This window comes from Acomys russatus, chromosome 20, assembly GCF_903995435.1.
Source record: "Acomys russatus chromosome 20, mAcoRus1.1, whole genome shotgun sequence".
In the NCBI taxonomy this organism is placed as follows: Eukaryota; Metazoa; Chordata; class Mammalia; order Rodentia; family Muridae; genus Acomys; species Acomys russatus.
Genome location: NC_067156.1, coordinates 51,667,155 through 51,687,591, shown reverse-complemented (window position 1 = coordinate 51,687,591; position 20,437 = coordinate 51,667,155). Strand labels below are relative to the sequence as shown.

Below are 20,437 nucleotides of genomic sequence, written 5' to 3'. Positions count from 1 at the left end.
GTGTGTGTGTGTGTGTGTGTGTGTGTGTGTATGAATTTATTCAACAAATAACTTATTATTGAATTGTCTTTTACATTTGGGGAACTTAACCTCAGTTACCTGCATAATGGAGATTTTATCCCACTCCTGAGTGACCAGCTCTTTTGATCAGATGATTACTTAACAGCATCTTATTTGGCCCAAATCCTATGGACTAGGCCTGTATGTCCTGCTAGACCTTTCTTCCTTTAAAGAACTAACTTTGGGGGCTGGAGAGATGGCTCAGTGACTTACAACACTGGCTGCTCTTGAGGAGGGCCCAGGTCCAATTTCCAGCATCCACATAGAGGCTCACAACCATCCCTAACTCCAGTCTCAGGGAAACTGACGCCCATTTCTGACCTCTGCTGACGCCAGGCACAACCATGGTGAACATACATAAATCTAAGTTAAAAACCACAAATTGCTTGAGTTCTCTTTTACCATGAGCACTAGAATTTAAGTAATAAAAAGCGTTTTCTATTTGAATTTCCCACTGCTGCATTTGAGCCAGCCACATCTCCTATCAGGCTACTTAGTTGCTTCATTCATAAGTTAGGAACGTTCTCCCTGTCTCTCGGGGTTGCTACAGAGAATTAATTGAGATGAAATACGAAGGCCTTTTGCCAACACTAACCTGCACATCTGTCTCTAGCTCCAGTGCTGTTGAAGAAGATCCAGGCTGAGATGGCTCCCGACCACTCTGGAAATGTAAAGCTGAGCTGCCAGTTTTCAGAAATTTATGAAGATTCTACCATCTGTTGGACAAAAGACTCAAAGGCAATAGCCCAGGCCAAGAGAAGGTGGGCTACTCGTCCTCTGTTACTTTTCACTGTTATTGTTTGTTTCTTAGCATGGTTGTCAAAGAAAATAATAAAAGGAAACGAGGGGCAAGTGGAAGCAGGGAGTCTATGTCCAGTGTCGGTTCTGGCTTGCATTGGAAGAGCTGTCCCCCCAAAAGGCTCAAGAGCTAGGCTTGATTGACAGGTGATGGAGCTTTGAGGAGCCAATTAGAACATGAGGGCTCTGACTTAACTGGCCAATCCAATGATGGCTTCAAAACTTGACGCCATTCCTGGGGAGGGGGGGCGGTAGGATGGAAACTAGGAGGTGGGGCTTGGTTGGGGTGGATTATCTGGGGTGTGCCTTTGAAGTGTGGGTGTTGCTTCTGGCGGGCTGTCTCTGTTTCCTGGCTACCACCGAGGGAGGACCTTTCGTCTTCCGAGACTTTCTTCCGCAATAAGAGCCCAGAAACATGGCGTCAACTGGCCACGGACTGAAACCGTGAGCCAAAATAAGTCCTTCGTCCTTTTAAATAGTCTATGTTAGACATTTTTGTCACCGTGAAGAAAGGCTGACACAATATCCAAGAAGAGGAAGAGTGGAGCCCCGCTGTGTGGACGCAAACAGGACGGCTGGTTCTCTGTTCAGCGCGGCCACCTCTGAGTTGTGTATTCTTGGGAAGTGGCAGACTCTCTGGTTACAGTTTTTAAAAACAGGATACATACTGAATAATAGTCTAGTTCCAATCTCTGTGGCCTGAAAGTTACAAAACTCTCTGGAATGTTTACTTATGGGTATTTTCTGATTCACCTCACCCCACCCCCTCCCCAACTCTGCAGTGCCAGTCAAACACTACTGCTTGAAACGAACGTCTGGGAATTATTTCTCACATGGACGCACAGAATTGAGCCGCAGTCTCTGGTCCATCAACGTCAGTCCAGAAAAAAATCTAAACGTGACTGCACACGAACCACTTGGCGGGACGTGTTCCCATTTCCCTGTTTGTCTCACTCGTGGCTTAAAAACAACCACAATAGCAAAGAACCACTCCGGTTTTTAATTCGAGGAAACTCCCAAGAGCTTTATTTTAAAAAGGGCTCATTATTGATTTTAATTATTTTCTGAAACTCTCAGTCAAGAACAATTAGCCAGCACCTCCAGCAATTTTTAATTAAATCTTCTTGTTCTAATCTTAGGTTAGTGTTTGCCCTTTGTAGGTCTTTTTTGCATCGATGGAAGATTTCCCAAAGCCAAGCTCCCCCCGCCCCTACCCTAGGGAGCCCACGCCACCCAAGGCCTTTAAAGTCTTTGTAATATTTTTCTTCCTTTTTTCTCAGAAACAGCTTAGTTGGACCAGTTTGCGGTCTTCTTACTGCTACTTGGGGAGGCTTCTAAGTCACAACTCCTTTGTCCGTGGACAGATCGTTTGCATGATTTCAGAGGGGTTTCAGATGCTTGTTAATTCCTCTCACCCTTACTTCCAGTTGACAACTTTGTTTTGTATGTCCCTACCTGAAGCAACTCTGGGCCTTGCAGCATCAGCTGGTCTTCTGTCATAGTGAAATAACCAGAGATAACTAACTCAATGGGCGGCGGGGGGGGGGGGGGCTTATTTTCCCACCATTTTAGGGGTTCCATCTAAGATTTGGCAGACCTGTAGCTTTGAGTCTGTAATAGGGGGTTCCAGATGGCAGTGGGAGGCATCTATGTTAGAGCAACACGCTGACCTCATAGCTAGGGACTACAAGCCTGGGTGTCACCATTCCCCCTTGAGGACACGAGGCCACGCGCTCAGTAACTTAAAGAGCAGCTTCTATGTGTTACCTCCTGAACTAGCACCACTCTGGGGACAAGTCTTTGGCATATGCACCTTGTGGGGTGACAGTCAACACCCAAACTATAGCTGTTGCCAAGGCATAGATGTCAGAGTCAGAAACGCTCTCAAAGGTGATATGAACATGTAGCGAAGATCTTAAACTCACCAAGTGAGAAGGAAATCAGTGAGATGGTAAACTGCTCAAATGGGCATCCAAAGTCTGAAGAAGTAAATAGCCAATCAAGCAAAGGGATATCTAAAATATGTTCTCAAATAGATGTGAACTCAGGTTATGTTTAGCAGGCACTATACTTGGACTTTACCTTTTCTTCTGCACAGAAACCTTCAAGTCAACTTCTCAAAACTATCTGGTTGGGTCATTTTGTTTTTGTTTTTGTTTGATGAGCCGGGATCTCACTAGTTGCCCAGGCTGGCCCTGAACTTGTAGACCTTCTGTTTTATCCTCCCTCGTAGTTGACAGGACAGCTACGCATCCCTGCATAGAGTCAGATGTGTTCAGTTTTAAATCATAAGCAGCAAAGGGGAGCATAGGGGCGATCTCCTATAAGCAAAGTCACTCCTTGGTGGGCCTGTTAAGAGGTGACCCCCACTAGGGACATGTCATCACCTCTGGGCTCTGTGCATGTTTTAGTAATTTCTTTAACACACTGCAGTTTGGAAGTTGGAAGTCAAAATGCTTTCTTGCAGCCAGGGTAAAGCTTATAGATTCTGGGGGACACCATAAAAAAGAATTAAGTATTGTGCTAGCTATACGTGTGGTGCGTATGTCTTGGCTCCAGGAGCTTTGGTTTGGTTTTGGTGTTGGTTTTTTGAGACAGTTTCTCTGTGTAGCCTTGGCTGTTCTGGGCTTGCTTTGTAGACAAGACTGGCTTTGAACTCAAGGAGATGCACCTGCCTCTGCCTCCCCGAGTGAGTACCGGGATTACAGGCATGTGCCACTGTGCCCTGCTTGGCTCCAGGAGCTTTTAAGTTGGCAGCCTCTAAGGCTGTTTTGGCTGTTCAGACTTTTTTGGCCACTAGGAAACCACTCTCATCTCTGGAGAAAGGGGCACTTAAGGAGTATGGGCTTTTGAAAGAAGCGTTGTGCACATGGAGTGGCCCCGCTGATAGTTGGGCAGGGTTGGACTGCTGGACTGTTGACAGGAATGAGCTATATGCGCTGAAGGTACATCCCCATTGAACCATCGCAGAGAGGGAAAGCCAAGGGCCATTCATCCCAGCCTGCTGAGTGGATGCTGTCAACTGCCCCTGGTTCATTGGGAATAGGCTTGGCTAATTCATCATCTCAGAGCCATCTCTGTGTTAGGCTTTGCTCCCACTAGCCACTTTCCCTTTGGGCTGGGCTCTTCTGATCACAATCTTGGTATAGACTTCTTGGACATTTGTTTTCACAGCTAAGCACCTTTCTTGTGTTCAGCCTTGCTCCCACTTAGCCACATTGCCCTAAAGAGAGGGGGGAGAGATTCATTCCTTACAGAATAATAGGATTTGAGCTCAGCATTCCTCTCCTGGATCAAAAGATGCAAGAGCCTCTTTGACTTTCCATAGTGACATTGTTGCACCTCCTCTGGCTGAATGATGTGTTTCTTCCCCATCACTCAGTCCCCATGACAACATAACGATGTGCTTTTCTTTCATGGAGAAAGCCCGCTGACACTATTGAACCCCGCCATGTGGCTCCCAACCATTCACAAGGCGGGACCTTTCATTAGAGACTCGCCTGCCTGGTGTCTGCTGCTCCACAAAGTGCAGCCAGCAAGCGACCTTGCTCTTTCTGAGTTCACATACCGGAAGCTGAGGTGCAGCTAGGTGATGTGGCCAAGACCCTCTGCAGGATTGGAATCCAGGCCCTTCTGACTTGTCAGTCTTTTTTCTTTCTTTCTTTCTTTCTTTTTTTTTTCTCAGAAGGAACTAGGGCAACGAGAGAGATGGGGCCTTCCTGAATTTGGGCCAAGAATCAGAGGATTAATGAGCTTTAGGGGTGATGCTCATGGGACAATTTCCTTGAGTTCAGCCCCAGCTGTTTTGGGGATCTTAACTACCCCTTCCATGACTATTGCTATGCTGGTCCATGTATCCCTAGAGAAAGACATTCCACCACTCTCTGGGATTCACTCTGCCAGGAAATGCTCCCTTTAGATGTGGGTCTGTTCATGCCTAGTTTTAACCTTTCAGGATGTGTTCAGAGTCTCAGACAGTAGAGAAAGTGGTACTTAGTGGACCTTGTTTTAAACCATTGATGTATTCTTAAGGAGGCAGTATAGATCAAAGATTTGAAGCCTATTGAAAAAAACAGCCTGTTACAAACCACTCTGTTGAGAGATCAACTGAGGCAAGCTAAGTCCAGTGAGTGCTTGATGCCAACCCAGAAGACGAACCAGGATGGAAGTGTACATTGTATGCAGTTGCTCCCGTGCGGACACAGCACTTTAGTGTAATTTTGCAGCAAAGTACGCTGTTTTCAGTTTTTGAATAAAGATCGCAGCTCTAACCGTTGACATAACTATCTCCAAATTAAGGGCAGGAATCAGAAGTCACTTTGGGGAGCCAGCCTGAGGTTCAGCTTAAATTTCTCAGTGTCTCAGTTCCTTTGTCTGTGGACCAGAAACAGTGATTGTAGATGATCTCTTATGTTGTTCTGAGGATGACATGAAGATGATTCCATATCTGCCTGATATTTAGCACGTACAATGCATTAGCTGCTGCTGCTGCCTCAGCCTGTCATTATTGTCGTCGTCAACATCTTTATCCACCACACCGCCAGATGTTTTATTCATTGGGCAGGTGGATGGAGGGGATAGACATATTCACTAAGGTATACATTATTTAAAAGGTTCCTGACCATGTTGCTAGGGAGACTGAGGCAAGAGGGTCACTTGCAGCCTGGAATTTGAGACCAACACAGTGAGATCTCCATCTCAAAACAAAATCACGTACTCAGTGGGGGCGGGGGGGGGGGAGCCTCAGTTTTAAACCCTCATGTAAAGCTAGGAGCCACCTTTCTTCTGCTTCTTATGGTATCCATGCTTAGATTTGAGTTTAGAGTCATTGATTTTCCTCACGTACAGGATACCTGGGTCGTCAACATGTTTAAAGGTGAATGAATTCCGAGATAACAGCAGCCCCAGCTTCCTTGATGTCAGTTAGCCCTCCAGAACATTTCTGTGTATGCATGTCGTGGGTTGGCGTAAGACTATTAAACCACCATGCAATGACCCTCTCTGTGCGTAAATACATTGTCTAGTTAGCTGATTGGGGGAAATCGAGTCTATAAGCCAGCCCATTGGCTGAGGGCACAGGGCGGGAAGACATTAACTCCTTCCTTCTTGAGGATGACGGAGCATGTGACTGTTCATGTGCCCTATTCCAGTGCAGGGGACAACTCCACTGTTTCCTTGGCCATTGTTCAAGCTGGCCAGAAGGACCAGGGCCTCTATTTCTGCTGCATCAAGAACAGTTATGGAAAAGTCACTGCTGAGTTTAACCTCACGGCTGAAGGTAAACCTTGGCTTCATAGCTGCCCGTCAAAGCCCCAGGGCCCCTGCCAGCCCATCGGGACCCCTGTCCTGACTGACTCCCATCTCTTTGTTTCTTTCCAGTTCTTAAACAGCTTTCAAGTCACACAGAGTATAGAGGTAAGTGATGATGCGAGCTGGCCTGTCAGAGAGTAGACTCCTGGCCAAATCACAAAACAGCTCTTTGAAGACTACCCACTGCTCCGTGCTCTCTTCCAACCTCGAAGAGGGTGGCCCAGGAAGGGCTGCAGAAGTGCACAATCACGCAGAGTCTGTGTCCATTGGGGTTGCAAGGGCCATTGCCCCAGCCAGAATTTCAGTGGATCACAAACACCTACAAGTGTATTGTTTGTGGGAAAGAGCAAACTGCAGCTATGTAGCTCAGGGAAATTGTGCAGGAGCATTTGTCTTTGGCGGGGTTTCCCTTGGGCATAAGCCTTGCTTGCTTGCATGCGGCCTTCCAGCCATTGATGCTTACACTTTTTTTTAAAAAGATGTATTTATTGATTATGCATACAGTGTTCTGCCTGTATATACACCTGCACTCCAGAAGAGGGCATCAGATTTCACTATAGATGGTTGTGAACCGTCATGTGGTTGCTGGGAATTAAACTCAGGACGTTTGGAAGAGCAAACAGTGCTCTTAACCACTGAGCCACCTCGTCAGCCCGATGCTTACACTTTGACTCTTCAACTTCCTTTCCAGTTTGACTAGTGAGCAGAACACAACCTTGTTTGTGTCCTAGTGAAGAATGAATGATGTGTTTTTGTGCCATCTGTGGGCACATGTGGTGTTCTATAGTGTAACAGCTGCTGCTCCTAGCTATTCATGCAGCCACTAGGCCACCTGCTGGGCTTCCACAGACTCGTGGAGTCTGAGCTCGCCATATCACGTATCATTCCCTCTTGAGGAAAATGGCTTGTCCACCGGCTTCCACCCACCCCCACCCATTGTTCTAGGACAGGCTCACATCTATTGAGTCTTCCAACTCTTGTGATCTAAATTACCCCCAACACAGCCACTTTTTAAAAAATAAGTTGTGACACTGAGAAGAACTGCCCATGGCAGCAAGGCAGCTCCACACAGCCCTGCAGCCAGACCAGTGCTACCACATGTGCAGGTGACCTCTGCCACAGCACAGCGCCCTTGGCCCTTCAGGTACTTGAGGCAGCTAGGAGGGTGGGGCAGAACAACGCTGGCCTTTTTCAGGCTTTGAGGAAATTTCCAGCTTCTTTGCAGCCCATGGCTTGTGCTATATCCCTGTCCCTTCCAAGGGTCCCCTCGGTCCCCTGTCCCTGCTCACTGAGTCATTCGCCCAGGGAAGAAGCTGTCCTAAAAAGGAATTTCTCTTCCCAGTTTCCACTGGAAGCAAAATGCTTCATCCGTGAAGGTAACAGCACAGGTGTCACCAAGGAAGACATCTTTGTGTGTTGCCCCAGGGGAAGCAATCCCTTCCAGAATGTTCCAGGGACCATGACCTGGAACCTCAGCTTTTAAATTTTTCCCTATCATGGTTCTGATTCTCATTAAAGTGTTCACATTAGAATTTATAGTAAGGATTGCTAATTATACCGCACAGAATACTGTCTGGTATAATTAGAGTTACACTAGAACAACTTTCACCTTTAGTTAATTAAATTTGATGATTTTCCTCTGAGTTGCTTTGCTTGCGTGGTACTGGAGACAGAGGGCAGGGCATGATGCTTGCTAGGCAAGTCCTGAATCAGTCTGTTGAGTTTTAATTGTATTCAGCTCCATGGTCCTCTTTGCTAATGAGGTGCATGCTTACCTGGCCTCTGGCCTTTCCGAGCATCTGTCTGACTCCCTTCTTTCTTTGCCAGCCTCCAGCCGTTCACCCAGTTCTTCATTTTGAAGATTCCTCCTATCTGCTGGTTTTTACTTTGGAGCAATAATTTTCGAGAATAACCCTGTCTCCCCACAGTCTTAACACATAGTTTGGGTCATAGGCTGCTTGGGCCCATATGTGTGTACGTGCATGCGTGTGTGTGTGTGTGTGTGTGTGTGTGTGTGTGTGTGTGTGTGTGTGTGCATGCGAACATATGTGAAGAGGTGCTTCTGCGCATGTAGCCCAGAGGCTGGCAATGGGGGTTGGGGGGGGGAGAGTCTTCCTCTTTAGTATTTTGAAACAGGGCTCCTTATGGAACCATTTACCATTTCTGCTAGGTCCTCCTGTCTCCACCACACAACCCCTCCCAGTGCTAAGATTCTAGGCACACAGCACTGGCCCGGCTTTGTCTGTGTGCGTGTCCTGGGAATCAAAATTCAGGTCAGAGTTGTACAGCGGACACCTCACCCAGTGAGCTGTCTCTTGATTTGAAAATATTCCATGAAGAAAGACATTATTGTACAGAGTCATGAAATGGGATTTTCACATGTCCCTCATTTATATCTTCTTGTAGAGTGCCCAGGAAGATTTCAGTTTTTATAGATCAGGTGTAGAAGTACATGCCTTCAATCCCAGCACTAAGGAGGTTGGCGGATTCTGCTGCATTCAAGGCCACCCTGGTGAACGCAGGAAGTTTCAGGCTAGCCAAAGCTGCACAGTACGATCCTGTCCAAACATAAAACAATCTAAACAATTCTGTTTTATTGAAAGCCATCTACTTTGTTCACCTAGCAGATAAGTCTGGTTTGACCATCTCTAGTTTAAGACAGCTTGTGACTGGCTCCATCTGCATCATGTGTTAAATCTGACAGCTGTCACCCAGAAAATAACCTGTTGTTCTTTTATGAAAAATCTAAAATGATTCTACTTTCTAAATGTTTCTCTTCAATGAAAATTCCTTGACACATGCATTAGTTACTTTTTTATTGCTGTGATAAAAAACTAACCAAAGAAAAGTATTAAAAAATATTTATTTAGGGTTTCCAGAGGTTAGCATCCATGATCGCAGAGTGAAAGCATGGCAGTAGACTGCTGGAGCAGCGCTGAGAGCTCACACAGCAGGCAGGGAACACCTCGGGGATGACCTGAGGCTTTTGAAACCTCAGAACTCACCTCCATGACATACCTCAAGTGAGGCCACACCCCCTAATCCTTCCCAAACAGCTCCACCAGCGGAGGACCAGGTATTCCAACATATGAACCTATGGGGGCCATTCTTGTTCAAACCACCTCAACTCTTGTGTGTGTGTGTGTGTGTGTGTGTGTGTGAGAGAGAGAGAGAGAGAGAAAGAGAGAGAGAGACAGAGAGACAGAGACAGAGACAGAGACAGAGAGAAATATTCTTCCTTAGTACAGGCAGTATCACCCAACATGAGGGATTTTACTGATCTTGTGTGTGAACATTGACATACATAAGATATGTGAATATATCTTGCACTTTGAAGTAAAACACCCAGGAAAAAAAATCCCCAAATCCCCCTGAGGAAGGTCCTACCAGTCAACATTGTCATCATCTTTACAAAGGGATAATAGTGCATCAAAGACAAGGACTGGAAATGGCTCTGTCCCCTGAAAGCTGTAACTGTTTTCTAGGATGTGAAGAGATTGAATTCAGCCAGCTCATCTTCAAAGAAGATGTCTTCAATGACAGCTACTTCGGGGACCACCTGCGTGGCCAGATCTCCACGGAGGAACTTCACTTCGGCGAAGGGGTGCACCGCAAAGCTTTCCGCAGCACGGTGATGCAGGGCCTCATGCCCGTCTTCCAGCCTGGCCATGCGTGCGTGCTCAAGGTGCACAATGCTGTTGCCCACGGGACCAGAAACAATGATGAACTTGTGCAGAGGAACTACAAACTTGCTGCCCAGGTGGGTTGGTGAGCCCAAGGGTGTCCCTTTGGGTGGGAGAATGACATATAACATGAGATGAAAATGAGACTCAAAGTTGAAAGGAATATTTCCACAAGGGCATTTCTCGTCCTCAGGGTGTGGGTTATGGCTAAATGTTTCGGGGGAGGCGTCTTCACTTTTCAGTTCTCACAAAGAGTTGGGGCTTAGCCCGGGGACATGATTTCTTTTGTCACTTTGGGGTTCAGAGGGCTGTGACCATGTTGGGCCTTGAGGATGTGAATCCACTAAGACAAAGGGTGGTAGAGAAGGAGGCGTTGTAAGTGACAGTGATGCTGGGATCCCTGATGACAGATAAAACCAGCATTAGACTGTGAAGAGACGTAGAGGAATGAGGGAAAAAGAGCGTACAGCAGGCTCAGGAGCCATCTTGTTTCCTCCGTTCTTGGATTTGTTCAAAGTCCGTCTATAAACTCTAAGGAAAGAATGAATGAAGTGTCTACCCAAATTATCTCTCTCAAAACTGAGCTGCGGAGGCTGAGGAAGGAGGGAAGAAAGGAGGGAGTTCACGGGCAAAGAACACCACCGTCTCCCCAGCTGTGCCTTGACCCCTGTGGTTTACCTTGACACCGGCAGTGGCCAAGCTGCTAGCATTTGATCTAGAACTTTTACCACCCACGGTCCTCTCTGTGAAAATGTCACGGGCTCTGTGTGCTCCTTGGGGCAACTGCTGTGCTCCAAGTAAGACAGAATTCCCACTTGAGTTGCTTTTCCCCCTGAAACCAACCTCTTCTCTTCTCTCCTTCCCTCCCTTTCCCTCCTTCTTTCATCTCCTCCCATCCCCTCCTTTTCTTTCAAACATGACCCAGTCACAGGAACTCCTGACAGCATCCCGACTCCTGAGCAGGCAGCCATTCCAAGGTAGAAAGCAGAATCTGCTTAGCTTTTTCTAAGAAGGATGCTTACCAAATGTCCACTATTTACTGGTCAAATTATACCCCTGAAAAAGAACTGAGGAGGCTCTTGGGGAAAACAAGTGCCCGCCCCACAACAACCAGTCTGACATCATGCCAAAGGGCTAGTCCCCGTAGGGCAGTGACAACCTTCCCCAGTGCTGGTTCTAGAAATATAATTCCCAAACACTTGGCCTGTGAGGTCACATACCAGACCTTGGCTTGGGTAATTTGTGTTCACAGCACCTTTACCACTGGCCAATTCCACATGGTAAGTTTTGCTTCTGGGGTGTAGTTTAGTGATAAAACACTTGCCTAATATTCACAAAGTCCTGGCAAGAGTCCTCAGCACTGAAAAAAAAAAAAAAAAAAAAAAAAAAGTTGCTTCTGTGATGCCAACCAGCTATGATGGGCTTAGGATTCTATTTGTCTAAGAAATCTTGGAATTATATGTTGTCTTGCTGAGCAATAGCCTGAATCCTTCCAATCATTCGGACTTATATTGTGCTTGGGCAATGCAGGAGTGCTACGTTCAGAATACTGCCAGATACTATGCCCAGATCTACGCTGCTGAAGCACAGCCTCTGGAGGGCTTCGGAGAGGTGCCAGAGTAAGTCTGTGGAGCCTCCCATGTGTTACTACCTCTGGTTTGCTGTGGACGTGGGAGTGGGAGGGCAGGAGGGTGAGGAGGACCCCATTGGTCAAGTGTTTGACTTCGTCTCTCTCTGATTATAAACTCTATTGAGGGATCACATGGCCACTGTCCCGTTCTTGCTTAGTCTCCAGAGGTGTAAGAGAAGGCCTGATTTTAAAAAAAAAAAAATTATGTGGGGCTGGAGAGATGGTTCAGTGGTTAAGAACCCTGGCTGCTCTTCCAGAGGACCTGGGCTCAGTCCACTCACATGGTGGCTCACAACTGTCTATTACTCCAGCCCCAGGGGTTCTGATGCCCTCTTTTGGCCTCTGAGGGCACTGCATGATCATGGTGAACGGGCATATATGCAGGCAAAAATCCATGCAAATAAAAAATAAGTTAATTTTGATAATGTAAATATGTGTACATGTAATGTGTGTGTGTTTGTGTGGGAATCTGCACACATGAGTGAAGATGCAGAGTTCAGAGAAGGATATCAGATCTGCTGCAACTGGAGTCAGAGGCGCTTGTGAACCACCGGCACCTCTGGGAACCTCCCAGAACCTCTGATACTGGGAACAAAACCAGTGTCCTCTGCAAGAACAGTAAGTGCTCTTAGTCACTGAGCCATTTTCTCCTGGTGCTGGAGAGATGACTTAGGGGTTAAGAGCACTTCCAGAGACCCAGATGAAATCTCCAGCATCCCCTTGAGGACTCACAACTCTATGTAACTCCAGTTCCAGAGGATCAGATGCCCCCTTCTGGCCTCCACAGGAACTGCATGAATGTGAAGCAGAGACACGCAGGCAGGCAGAGCACCCACACACATAAAACCCAAGTATTTTTTAAAAGTTTATCATCATTATTGTGTATGTGCCTGCATATACAGTGGCGCTTATGTGCTATGGCACACAAGTAGGGGTCAGAAGCCGTCTCTGTGGAGTTGGCTGTCTCATTCAACTTTATGTGTGTTCTAAGGATTGAACTGGGGTCACTAGGCTTACAGAGCAAGTACCTTTACCTGCTCGGCCACCTCACCAGCCCTGATATTCATTAAGTAAATATACGTGCAAATGGAAGAATGGATTCTGTCACATTAAACAGATTCCCTGGCAGCTACCATGTTAAGGAGAAAATCGGATGCATCTCCTCTCACGGATTTCACCCTCATTGCCTTGTCTAAGCAATTAACAAATACAAGAGAACGAGAGGCTATCACAGGACAACTAATATGAGACGCATAAGCTACGGAGACACAGTAAGAAAGGGGGGACACAATAGGGAAGATCAGGAACATTGGGACAGAATCCACTTCCCATGATCCTCTAGACAGAAATGATATACTTTGTCCGCTCGTTGTATAAGTATCTGGGGGCCTCGGCAGATTTCTAAGAGTCTGGAGCCTGTGTATGTCAGCTGTTTGTATAATAAGGTCATATTTGCATGCTAAGTAGAAAGAGAAAGGGCCAAGTCAGGACACACCGGAAATACGGGAAGAGCAGCCATTTACACATCCATGAGTTCAAGAGGGAAAGAAGGAAGCAGCTCTCATCCGTTCACTCAGAAACCCTTTCCCATGGGTGTTGTGATACAGATGCAGTAGGAAGTCCAGTGCTTTCTGCTGTCTGCTGAGAAGCACGTGACACCGTGTCTAGTACAAGGACACTTGGCAGCAACTTTAGCAAAAGTACTATGCTGCCAAGGGGAAAGACATGGTTCCTTTCTGTTAAACACTAAGACAGCGGTTGGGGATGAGCTCAATTTCATATTGTAGGAACTTGCCTGGTGCCTTTCTTATTCCCTCTTTTGCTGGTCTCTGTCCTCTTAAGTTCTGCCTTAAAGGGAGGAAACGTGGAAACTGTAACAGAGTTTTAGGGCCAAAGCTCACACTCTGGATGTTCCAACAGGCTAGGCTTGGGCACCTGTCTCAGTATGACCAGTGATGGTGGGAACCAGAGAAAGGAGATTGAACTCATGCGTTGGGAAGAGGAATTAAAAAGGGTCCCATGACTCCAAGTTCATCGTTGGGCACTGACAAGAGCTGTATGTTGAAACACAGGAGGAGGCAAGAAGTACGCATAAGGAAGCGATGGGGAGGATCAGGTGTATGCATAATTAAACACTCCTTGGTCTTTGCTCCTGCAAGGTGAGCCAGGGCTGCTATTGCTGTCACTCCTGAGGATGTGGTCTGGTTCCTACCTGCTGCTCCAGAGTGCAGCCTTGTCTGTGTGGATAATTAACCTATTTAGCGTATAGTCTGTCTTGAGAGGTCTTGCTGTTTCTAGAATCCAAGGGTTAGGAGGATGGCTCATCTCTGTGGCTCCAGCCTTGAAGTAGGGGGTGAGATAGTTAGGAAGCTACTCTTTGAGTGTTTAACATGTCTAGGCAAAATCAAGCTGGAGTCTGGCCCAAAGGAAGGAGTCAGACACAAAATGAAAGCAGAGCTGCCGAGCTTTCAGCCTGTATTTAGTTACCTTGTGGCGCCACATGGGGAGTCAATGCTTTTAATCAAAAGCAACTCCCCCTTCTTTTTCATTACATGCTTATGGGGTGTGAGTGAGAGAGAGAGAGAGAGACAGAGAGAGAGAGAGAGAGAGAGAGAGAGAGTGTGTGTGTGTGTGTGTGTGTGTGTGTGTGTGTGTTACAGTCAATGTGTGGAGATCAAAAGATATCTTGTAGGAAAAGATTCTCTCTGGCCACAGTGGTCCTGGGAATTGAACTTAGGTCATCAGGCTTGGTGGCAAGTGCCCTTACCCAGTGAGCCATCTCACTGACCCTCAGAAGCAATTTCTAAGTGCCTGTCATAAAGACACTAATTCATCTACCCCATAGAGAACCATGGTGTCCTACAGCAAGGACAGACCCAAATTTTGTGTAGCTTGACTCTTGTGCTACTTGGGGCCCTTTTAAAGGAAAAGACTACATGGTGGCTATCAAGATGGGTTTAGAGACTTAGAAGGGTGGGTGCAAGTAGGGAGTGAAGCTTAAATGGTTTCGTCCATATCCACCAAACAGGCCATAGCCCTGAAAATAGACGAGGACATTTTTTTTTAATCAAATATTGTTTCCTTCCTTACAATAGGAAAATTTGTGACACGAGTGTTTATAGCATATGGAAGGGTAAGCGCTCTGTGACAGAGCATTCAGGGAACCTAAGTCTGAGACGTAATCTTTCCATGGCATGTGTTCGTGCCCTGAGCTGGCCTTGCACAATTATAGCCTTTCCAGGGACACCCATACTGCTGGAATCCGGGGAAACTGAACCCACTGTGGGCCCCGCCCCCTCACACACAAAGGTTTACTTCCAGAAATGGGCCCCTGAAGCAGTTTTCTTTTAGGGAGCTTTTGGGATCCTGAAGTAAAAAACACTCCATATTCCCTGCAGTTTTTGTTTTTGAATTCATGAATATCAATGGTGTCACACTGTCTATGCAAATGACTCCAACCGGGCAGAGAGCAGGCTAATTGAGATTGTGAATAATACCCAGACTTTGTTCTGGCTCCTCATTCCCCAAAGGCTACAGAATTAATAAGGACCCAGACAAACCTTGAATCCTTTTGTAGGTAGGTAATTGGCTAGAAAGGAGTCTTCAACAGGTCCTCCTGAGCCCTGCGATTGTGACAAAGCATGATAGACAGACAGAGGCTTGATGGCCAGCCTGTTTATTAAGGATATGCATCAGGGCCACAGCTGCAATATACTCCTCCCATCCAACTGCCCCTAGACATCTCTTATTAAAGACGCAGAGGCCAGCATCCTAAACTGGGAAGGACCGCTTTAAGAGCCCTTATTTGCTCCTCCTCCTTTCCTGGGTGTTCTTGTGGCTGCTTTCAGCTTCCTGAGGTCTCATTCAAATGTCCTTTATTAATAAGCAAAGACTCTGAGCTCTCCCTCTAATGTAAGTTTCATGGGGGGAAGAGGCAGAGCCTCTGTTTTCTTTACTGCTGTTTGTGGAAGGGTGTTAACACAGAGAACATGGAGAGGCCACTGAGGATGAGTGTTTGCTGGCTGAAAGAAGGATGTATAAGTAAGGGATGGATAGAAGGATGGATGGATAGATGGGGAAGTGGCTGGCTGAATAAATGGGTGGGTGGATGGGTAGATGGATGGACATATGGATGAGTGGGTAGATGGATGGACAGATGGATGAGTGGGTGGATGGATGATAGATGGGTGTATGAGTGGGTGGATGGATGGATGGATGGGTGAGTGGGTAGATGGATGGACAGATGGATGAGTGGGTAGATGGATGGATAGATGGGTGTATGAGTGGGTGTGTATGTATGTATGAATGTATGTATGTATGTATGTGTGTGTGTATGAGTGGGAAGGTGGATGGATGAATGGATGGTGATAGTTACTGATCCAGTGGATTACTGAGATAAAATGATAGAGCCTGGTGTCTTGGCTCAGGCCCGTAATCTCAGCACTCTGGAGGCTGAGACAGGAGGGGCTAGAATTCTAGGGTAGTCTGAGGTATCTGCTGAGTTTGAGGCCAGCCTGGCCACCTAGGTGAAACCTCTAAAAACAAAAACAGTAAACAGAGCTGGAGAAATAGCTTGGCATTTAAGAGTACTGACTGCTCTCCCAGCAACCACATGGTAGCTCACAGCCTTCTATAACTCCAGTGCAGGGGATCTGATGGCCTCTTCTGGCCTCTGTGGACAGCAGCACACACGTGGTGTATATGCATTCAGGCAAAACCACCCATATACATAAAGCAAATTTAAAAAAATAAACAAATAAAGCAAAGCCAAAGCTGGACATGACGGTTTGCACTTTTAATCCCAGCAGAGGCAGGCCAATCTCTGCAAGTTCCAGGCCAGCATATATTCTATATAGCAAGTTCAAGACCAACCAGGGCTGGTAGTAAGATAGTATCTCAAACAAAATGATATCAAAAGTAATAATGAAAGCCAGGCAGTGGGGCAGTCAGGTGGTGGCGGCACTCAACTTTAATCCCAGAACTTGAGAGGCAGAGGCAGGTGCCTCTCTGAGTTTTAGGCCAGCCTGGTCTACAGATCAAGTTCCAGGACAGGCCAGAGCTACACAGAGAAACCCTGTCTTGAAAAACAAACAAACAAACAAACAAAGTAATGACAATGAGGAGTTTCAAACCAATTCTAGAAACAAAAGCAGTCTTCTAGATCATTAAATAATACCTGAGCGCACTGCAAAAACATAAAGTAAAATACAGAGTGGAGACTGGTTGACTGTGTGCCCTGTTGCTCCAGATGATGGGAATGCCCAGACCCCATCTGAGGACATGACGTGTGACCATGTCCTCCTCCCTGACAGGATCATTCCTATTTTTCTTATCTATCGGCCTGAGAACAACATCCCCTACGCCACAGTGGAAGAGGAGCTGATTGGAGAATTCGTGAAGTATTCCATCCGAGATGGGAAGGAAATCAACTTCCTCAGAAGAGATTCGGAGGCTGGTCAGAAGTGTTGCACCTTCCAGCACTGGGTATACCAGAAAACCAGTGGCTGTCTCCTGGTCACAGACATGCAGGGTAAGTAGGACAGACCTCCCAGCTCTGTGGGTGCTGTGGGCCTGGGGTACTCCTAAGGGTAGGAGAAAAGAAAGGAAGGGAAGGGAAGAGGAGAACAGGTCTGTTGGGTACCAATGAGCCTCTTCTCTCCAAGCTGGTACTGTTGGAAGCCCTGTTGGAAATGAGCCTTGGAGAGGTGGACCATTGGCCTAAAAGCTGACAGCTAGGAAGTGCCAGTGCCAGAAATTTTGGAATCCTGGAGGTTACCACTAGAGGTTAGCACCCTTGTATGAGAACACCTCATCGTCATCAAATGGCATAGTTCCGACTTTTCTCAGCAGCATTATTATTTGAAAAATAAAGAGGAACAAAGAAATTTTTACATAGAAGCTGTAGGTAACTTACCATTGTCCTTTCTGCCTGGCTCCACCTGCAGGGACCATTTTTCCTAAAATCATTTTTTTTTAATGGTTTGCCAAATGTAGCAAGAGGCTAGTACAGGGGAGTCAGTGTCCCCACCGTGAGCAGCATTTGGCTGGTGCTAATGGGAGCTGGGGATATTTATTCCTGCTCCCTCAATCTATGGACAGGTAATTCTGGAGAGAGTGCTCAGTGTAGGCTTCCAGCAGAGTAATAACTGGGTGTTCATCGTGTGCTACTGACTGCCTGCATGTCCTCAATTTTTATATGTATATTTATATATAAATATATACACACATCTATACATATATAAAATAGAATTTATTAATCAGCTTGTCTCACACCTGAGAACTGAGAACTCCATGGTTCCCCAGTGCTTGAGGCACTGCTCAGCAAACAGAGACACACAGAGCCAGGCAAACAGAGCCAGGCAGAGACAGACAGTGAGATAGAGACATACAGAGACACAGAGAGAAACAAAGGCACAGAGACAGACAGAATTTGCAAACATATTCAGAGAAGTGCCCATGTATGTACCCTTTATGGAGCTTTTCTTTTCTTTTCTTTTTTTAAAGATTTATTTATTATGTATACAGCGCTCTGCCTGCATGTACACCTGCAGGACAACAGAGCATCAGATCAGATTGTAGATGGTTGTGAGCCACCATGTGGTTGCTGGGAATTGAACTCAGGACCTCTGGAAGAACAGTCAGTGCTCTTAACCTCTGAGCCATCTCTCCAGCCCAAAGGAGCTTTTCTTAATGACCACATCTCATGGGCCTGTTGCACATTGTCAAAGCGAGAAGGTGAGCGCTCATCCAGCAGAGTGGCTACAGGAGGGACTGGCTTTCCCCAGCTTTGGCAAGTATTTACATTTCTATGATTTTTACTTACTCTTCATGATAATGCCGTGTAGAACATAGTGTGTTTCCCATCTTCTGGGTCTAAGATTCCAATATACATTTCCAGACTCTGGCTGGATACAAGACTTTCTGCACAAGATGCCTAACAATCTTGCAGTCAATTTAATCCCCAGTCTTTTCAAGTATCCTCGGATATTAAAGGGTTTTGATGTGTGAAATCTCCTACAGGGCTCTGAGGGACTCCTGTGAGTCAGCGAGATCAGGAAACACCTCTGTCTTTCAGATGAGCTGATCTGAGAGGCAACAATGTCTATCCCCTCCCAGGAATGACTTTTCCATACACACACACACACACACACACACACACACACACACACACACACGTACCATTCTGAACAGACAGCTATTTGTTCTAGTCAGATTCGGGCTGTACGATTGCTTTCCCCAAGTTGTCACCATCCGAGTTAATTTTGCATTAAATGTATTTTGCCTACTGAAAAACAGCACCCTGGAGCTTCACACACACAGCTAGTTTTGCTTCCAGGCACTAGTAAACAACCGCAGCGGAATATTACGTCTCTCCGTAAATGATATGTGTGCTTAAATGTGTTGGCACAGTGCTTTGTAACAGTCTTTATTTACTGTCTGCTGCTCAGGAAAAAAATATCTCTTCATTGCCATTGTCATTGTGGCACCAGCTCATGCACCATTCTTTAAGCCGTGTCTCAGTTTTGTACACACTGGAATTAAGAATTTAAATTAAAAAAAAAAAAAAAAAACACAAGTGCAATTGTCACCTTCCCCTGGTTGCCTTTGTTTGCTAATAGAAGTTTGGTGGGACTTTAGGTTTGTAGGGTGAGATGTAGGTTTGTGACTTGGAACTAAGACCTAGGACCTGTTAAGACCAGTAGGTGTTCTAAGACCGTCTACAAACTCAGATGCTAAGAACAGACATCTGCCTTTCCCCCATCGTGAACAATCCATGGCCACAGTTAGCCCCGCCTCCGTTTGACAGGTCCACATCAAGTTCAAAGTATCACCTTCCAGTGATGGTTTTAAAATCTTTGTTGAATTGATGGCAAATAATTAAACCAAATGAGCTAAGTTTCTGGGAAATTCTCCACCTCTGCTTCCCAATTCCCCCAGAGGTGCTGTGAGACTACACGCACGCACGCGCGCACACACACACACACACACACACACACACACACACACACACACACCCCACATATCCAGCTTCTAGGTGGGTTCCAGGAACTCCATTCTCATGCCCACACACTAAAACGTCTCCCTGACCTTAGCATTTTATCTGTCTAAACCAAAAACAGCAGCTGCCAACTGTGAGAGCAAGGGAAAGTACACCGCCCAAGTTTAAGCACCTGAGGTCAAATGACTTTTTTTTTAAACTTATATTTATTTATTTGTTTGTTTGTTTATTTATTTATTTAATCCAGATTACACCAAATGACTTTTTAAAATTGGACCTTACTGGAACAAACTTAGAGCTGGGGTGTAGAGAGGACTTCCCATGAAAAAAAAGGTGTCCAAAGGGGCCTTTGCAATGTGGCATCTTTTAAAAATCATAGCACCTGCTACAATAAAGTAATATGAAGCAGGCCTTGTTAATAGCTTTGAGTGAATGAGATGATTCAGCTTTTAAAATGTTCACTGGGAGCTCCAAAGCCCCAGGCTTGGCTCACAGGTGCACATACCAAAGCTGGACTCGTCACTTCTAGGTGACTCACTAGTCCGGAGAGCAAGACGGCAGCATTTTTGCTACGCTCTGGGTAGGCACTTCTGAAACAGAGTGTTCTGCCTTCGGCTTGCCTTCCCTGGGTCTCTGCAATGGAGAGCTATGGGACCAGGTTGCCATTCAATCCTATCCCAGAGCTGGCTTTAGAGAGGCCTGGACTCTAGACCCTTGACTGTCACCTACCTGGCCACTCCAGGTGGCTTGGTGGCAGGGATGCCACCGCTCATAACCCCGCTCATATAGGTCCCAGAGTCAGAGGTATGTCAGAGGTATCTGACAGGTCACCACTGGGTTGCACAGGTCAGGTGCACTGAGGTAGGACAAGGGCCCAGAGCCACCATCCTAGGAAGTCAGGAGCAGGAAGCAGACTTGGGTAGAGCAAGAAGATGCTAGAAAGGCCCAGAGACCTCC

At 46.3% G+C, this 20,437-nt stretch overlaps 1 protein-coding gene across 1 annotated transcript in view; it reads left to right on the top strand.

Annotated features, from left to right (window-relative positions):
- The window catches only part of Alpk2 (alpha kinase 2), a 132,011-nt gene that overhangs the window by 95,851 nt on the left and 15,723 nt on the right, over nucleotides 1-20,437 (top strand). Inside the window, exons 6-11 of the mRNA XM_051163220.1 lie at nucleotides 674-821; nucleotides 6,009-6,136; nucleotides 6,238-6,273; nucleotides 9,654-9,928; nucleotides 11,382-11,470; nucleotides 16,794-17,011. Coding sequence (XP_051019177.1) covers nucleotides 674-821; nucleotides 6,009-6,136; nucleotides 6,238-6,273; nucleotides 9,654-9,928; nucleotides 11,382-11,470; nucleotides 16,794-17,011 — 894 coding nt within the window. The remainder of the gene's footprint in view (nucleotides 1-673; nucleotides 822-6,008; nucleotides 6,137-6,237; nucleotides 6,274-9,653; nucleotides 9,929-11,381; nucleotides 11,471-16,793; nucleotides 17,012-20,437) is intronic.